The sequence below is a fragment of the Rhinopithecus bieti genome, unplaced genomic scaffold (genome assembly GCF_001698545.2).
Source record: "Rhinopithecus bieti isolate Rb0 unplaced genomic scaffold, ASM169854v2 scaffold_65819, whole genome shotgun sequence".
Taxonomy (NCBI): Eukaryota; Metazoa; Chordata; class Mammalia; order Primates; family Cercopithecidae; genus Rhinopithecus; species Rhinopithecus bieti.
Window position 1 is genome coordinate 66,793 of NW_016824811.1, and position 4,081 is coordinate 70,873.

Sequence of the window (4,081 nt, forward strand, 5' to 3'; positions counted from 1 at the left end):
AGATACCAGCGACAGCTTGTGACCAGGCCTGCGACGCCGTCCAAGGGGCGGGAGTCGGAGGAGCTCAGGACACTGACGATGGGCCGGGGCAGGAGGAAAGCTGTCGGCACACAGCCTGGGGCCAGAGGAGCGGCCTGCCAGGGCCAGACGGAGGAAGACCACGGGAAGCAGGCTGGACGTGCAGGGAAGGGTCCAGTCCCACCCGCGGGTGCAGGGAGCAGCCTGTGGGGAGGGGACCCAGGGCCGTGTGGGAAGAGTCAGGGAGCTTAGGTGGACGGCCCGGCAGGAAGAGAGGGGAAGGCTGAGCAGGGAAGCGGTCCCCAAGTCAGCCAACGCAGAGTTCCCAGGTACGAATTCAGAGCCTGAAGGTACTGGGCGGGGAGGTAGCCCCCACTTTCCTGAAGCCCCCTCCTCACCTCTGGGAGCGTGAGGCTGGGGACGCCTGGGTAGGGCTGAGGGTGAGCCCTGGGTGTGGGGTAGCTCCACCCTGCGAGTGCCTAGAGGCCCCACACCTCCAGCCTCCCTGTGAATTCAGAGTTCTCTGCTCTGAGGCTGCCCAGGGGAGCCTGGCTGGGGCGAGGTGGGCCGGACATGGACCTGGGCGAGTCTCACCACAGAGGGGCGCGGCTGAGCAGCCAGGCCTCCCGAGGAGTGGACACTCTCCCGGGAGGCCTTGGGATCCGCCACCCACAAGCACACTTGGAGGCAGCATCCTTGCGGGCCTCCCGCCGGGGCATGGGCCCTCCAGCCGGCCCAGCGCGCCACCGCCCCTCTGTCCCCAACCACCCACGAGAGAATCTGGGTCACCAAGGCAAAGCCGGCTCAGCCTCAGAGCTGCAGGCGACAGCGCCCGTCTGCATGAGTGAGCACATGGGGATCCGAGTCTGTGGGTGTCACAGAGAGGAGGTCTGGAGCTGCCTGCTCACAGGCACTTTGGAACCCCGAAAGAAAAGGCTGTGCGGAGAGTGTTCTTCCAGTCAGGGGTTTGGGAATGCGGGAGAAGGGACTGCCTGGAATCCTGACCTCAGAACTGAGCCTCCAAGTGGGCAACAGTGGCTCCCTCACGCGCTTAAGGGCCAGGTAGGTGCATCCACCCTGCCTTGCATGGCCGAGGTGTGAGCCGGTGGGCAGAGGTGTGGCCCTGGGTCCAGCTGACAAGGCTCCTGGGATTGACAGGGGTTGGGGTTGGGGAATTCTGCCTTCCTGCGTGGCCCAGTGCTGGGAGGGGTGAGGGGTGGGGGCAGGGGTCCTATCGCTGGACCCTGACCCCTCAGGCCACCCAGACCCTACCCATGTGGGCACTCAGGGGTCAGGTGTTCTTAGAGGGAACTAAGCTGGGCAGGGTCACCGTTCCCTTCTGCAGAAGAGGAAGCTGAGGCCCACGAGGTAAACAGTGGGCTGGGAGTGGGCCTGGTAGACCCCAACCCCAGCTCATGGAGACCACCTATGGAGGGAGCACCACAAATGCCCCTTAACAGCTAGATCCCCCAGTTTTCATGCAGTGGGGTCTACACTGACTCTGGGGTCTCACTGGGAGAGAGCAGGAGGTGGCTTGAGGCTGGGCATGGGTGGCCACAGGGGCATGGACTGGCTGACCCGTACATTGACCGCACTCTCCGTCTCCCAGATGTCATGAGGACTGGACATGGGCCTATCAGGGCCATGGGCATGATGTCAGCCAAGGAACTCATGGCCTGCCTCTGCCAAGAGACCAGCACCTCATCCTGAGCACTCCCAGCCTCGCATCACCTTCCCCCTGGCTACATTCAGCTGCCATGCCCCTACCTCCTTGTGTGGTCAGCACCCTCCAGGACTTCATCTCAGGGCACCCAAAGGCTGAGGACATTGCTGGCCAGCAGGAAATTCATGGTGCATCCAGGAAGACTTCCAAGAGGTGGTGGAGCAGGGGGCGCCACACCCACACAGCTGCGTGTAATTGTGCAGCTGCGGGCTGCTGCGGGTGCTGGCTGGCAGTGCATTCTGGGCATACTGGACTGTGTCACCACATGCAGGCTGTGACTGGAGGAGGAACTGCTGGCCTCCAAGGCGTATGTGCCTGGAAACCAGCAGGGGGCTGCTGCAGGAGGAGGGCTGCAGGATGCTTCGGCTCAGACCCGACTCAGGGTTTTAGAAGGCACAGGGCATAAGGCTGTGGACATAGACAGCCCTACTGCATAGGAAGAGCATAAACCAGCCGGACGCCATGCGTGGGGCCTGCGGTTGCATTCTGGTCTCCTTTGAGGTAAGGAAGGGTGTTTTTCTATTTTATGGGTGAGCAAACTGAGGCAGAGTGCTGGAGTGATTTCCCCCAGCAGCGATGGCAGATTTAGCTCCAGGGCTTCAATTTTAGGATCCTCTCTCTCAGATACCATGATGTATCATGGACTTTCTCTCCACAGAAACTTAGAAACTCAGAAATGGAAAGGGAACAATGAAACTTACCCTTTCTTCCACTGCTCACATTTCCTTCTGGTCTTTTTGTGTGTGCATATAAAATATATCTCAGAAAATTGAGTTTGTGCTGTAGATGTCATTTATATCCTACCTTTTATCCTCAATAGATCATGAAAATCCCCTTTGTTGCTAATTATATTTCCTGGCAGCCCCATGGCCCAGCCTATGCACGTGCTGTTATTTCTTTGGAAAGTCCTAGATTTTTGCTCTTAGTTGTAACACATCATGAGTGACCTCCTGTCTCCATGGTGTTTTGTCCTTAAGATGGAGACAGATATAGAGCTCCTGGATCAGGAGCTGCAGAGGGCAGACAGGAGCAGGACCCTTCTCTGAGAAGAGCATGAGGAGAGCACAGGCCTTCTGTGGCCCTTGCTGCCACCTGCCACAGGCCCACACCTCTTTGACCTTCAGTCTCCTCATCTGTGTCCTGGTCTTTCGGGTTGTCATGGAAATCAGCTGGAGCAGGTACCCCCAAGGCCCAGCAGGTTTCCTGCATACAGTAGGTGCTTTGTATTTGTTTTTGCTGTGGTTCCAATTATATTGGTGAGAGATTTTGTTTGTATGTTTTTGTGCCTATGCCCTTCCGTATCATACTGCTTTTCAGTGAAAAGAGGTCATGTATTTTACATGTTGTACATTACAAGAAAACTCAGAAGAATTCTTTTTACAAAAGGCACAATTCAATTGTATGAAAAGAATCTAACAAGACAGTATAAATTATCTTGACAGTATAATTAAAACTGGAAAGAAGTCCTCACATTGAGTTATTCCTGTATATCCCAATGCTATAGATAGTGTTACTGTTTCTCTGTACAAGAAGTATGAAGCAAAAGCTCATGTAGAGCCCTTGACTTTCCCTCCTCTCAGCTAGAACATCTCCAGCCCCTCCACTCGTGATGTGCTGACTCTCAGGAACTCATTCTAATCCTGTGCACTTTGTACACTTCAAGAGGAAAGTGCCCATTGAAAAGTGTATGGCTGTCAGTGAGTTTCAAATAACAGATGAGAATTCTCCTGATATGCCTATTATGATAGAATTAGAGTATGTTCTCACTATCTTATAATGTTATACCTTCCTGTTATTATACCTTCCTCTTTTCCCACTGGGTTATCCATAGATCACCAAAATTATAACTAATTTATTTATGAATCTTAACAATTCCAGCACTTAGGTTAACTAATTATAATAAGCCTTTGGGCAGTAAACAAGTGTGCTGTTTGCTTTAATTCTAGAAGTGAAAACGGAAGGTCTATGCCCAGACAATGCCACAGAGGAGGAAGACACTGTGGAACTCACTGAGTAATTTACTTCTTTCTGATCCCCAGGACTCTACAGAGTTTGCAAACCTTGTGTAAACCTCAAGCACAGTATTAAAATTATGTTTCTAGACTTTTTCATATTTTATTTTGCATATCTAACTCTTTAGTGATTTTTTATTTGAGTCTTTTACTTCAACTAGTATAGTGATCATTATTTTAAATTCTCAGTATTAAATGAGATTGGGTACAATTATTAGATTGATTTTAAAAGAAAAACCAGGGGCTTCTTAAAAGAAAAAAACCTACCTATTTTCATCCTATTACTTTACTGAGCAGCTCTTAAAGACAGTTACTTTTGCCTGATATT

At 52.3% G+C, this 4,081-nt stretch overlaps 1 protein-coding gene across 1 annotated transcript; it reads left to right on the top strand.

The window, feature by feature from the left end:
- Nucleotides 1-591: 591 nt before the first annotated feature.
- On the top strand, nucleotides 592-2,514 carry LOC108522448 (uncharacterized). The gene is made up of 2 exons (XM_017862654.1): nucleotides 592-983; nucleotides 1,628-2,514. Exons 1-2 carry the CDS (start codon nucleotides 592-594, stop codon nucleotides 2,145-2,147), a joined length of 912 nt encoding a protein of 303 aa, XP_017718143.1. The 3' UTR covers nucleotides 2,148-2,514.
- The last annotated feature ends 1,567 nt before the right edge of the window (nucleotides 2,515-4,081 follow it).

Bases quoted from the DNA above. Each gene is read 5' to 3' on its own strand.
- LOC108522448 (XM_017862654.1), top strand. From the start codon at position 592: ATGGACCTGGGCGAGTCTCACCACAGAGGGGCGCGGCTGAGCAGCCAG. The intron at 984-1,627 runs GTTTGGGAATGC...TCCGTCTCCCAG, and splicing joins GAGTGTTCTTCCAGTCAGGG to ATGTCATGAGGACTGGACAT.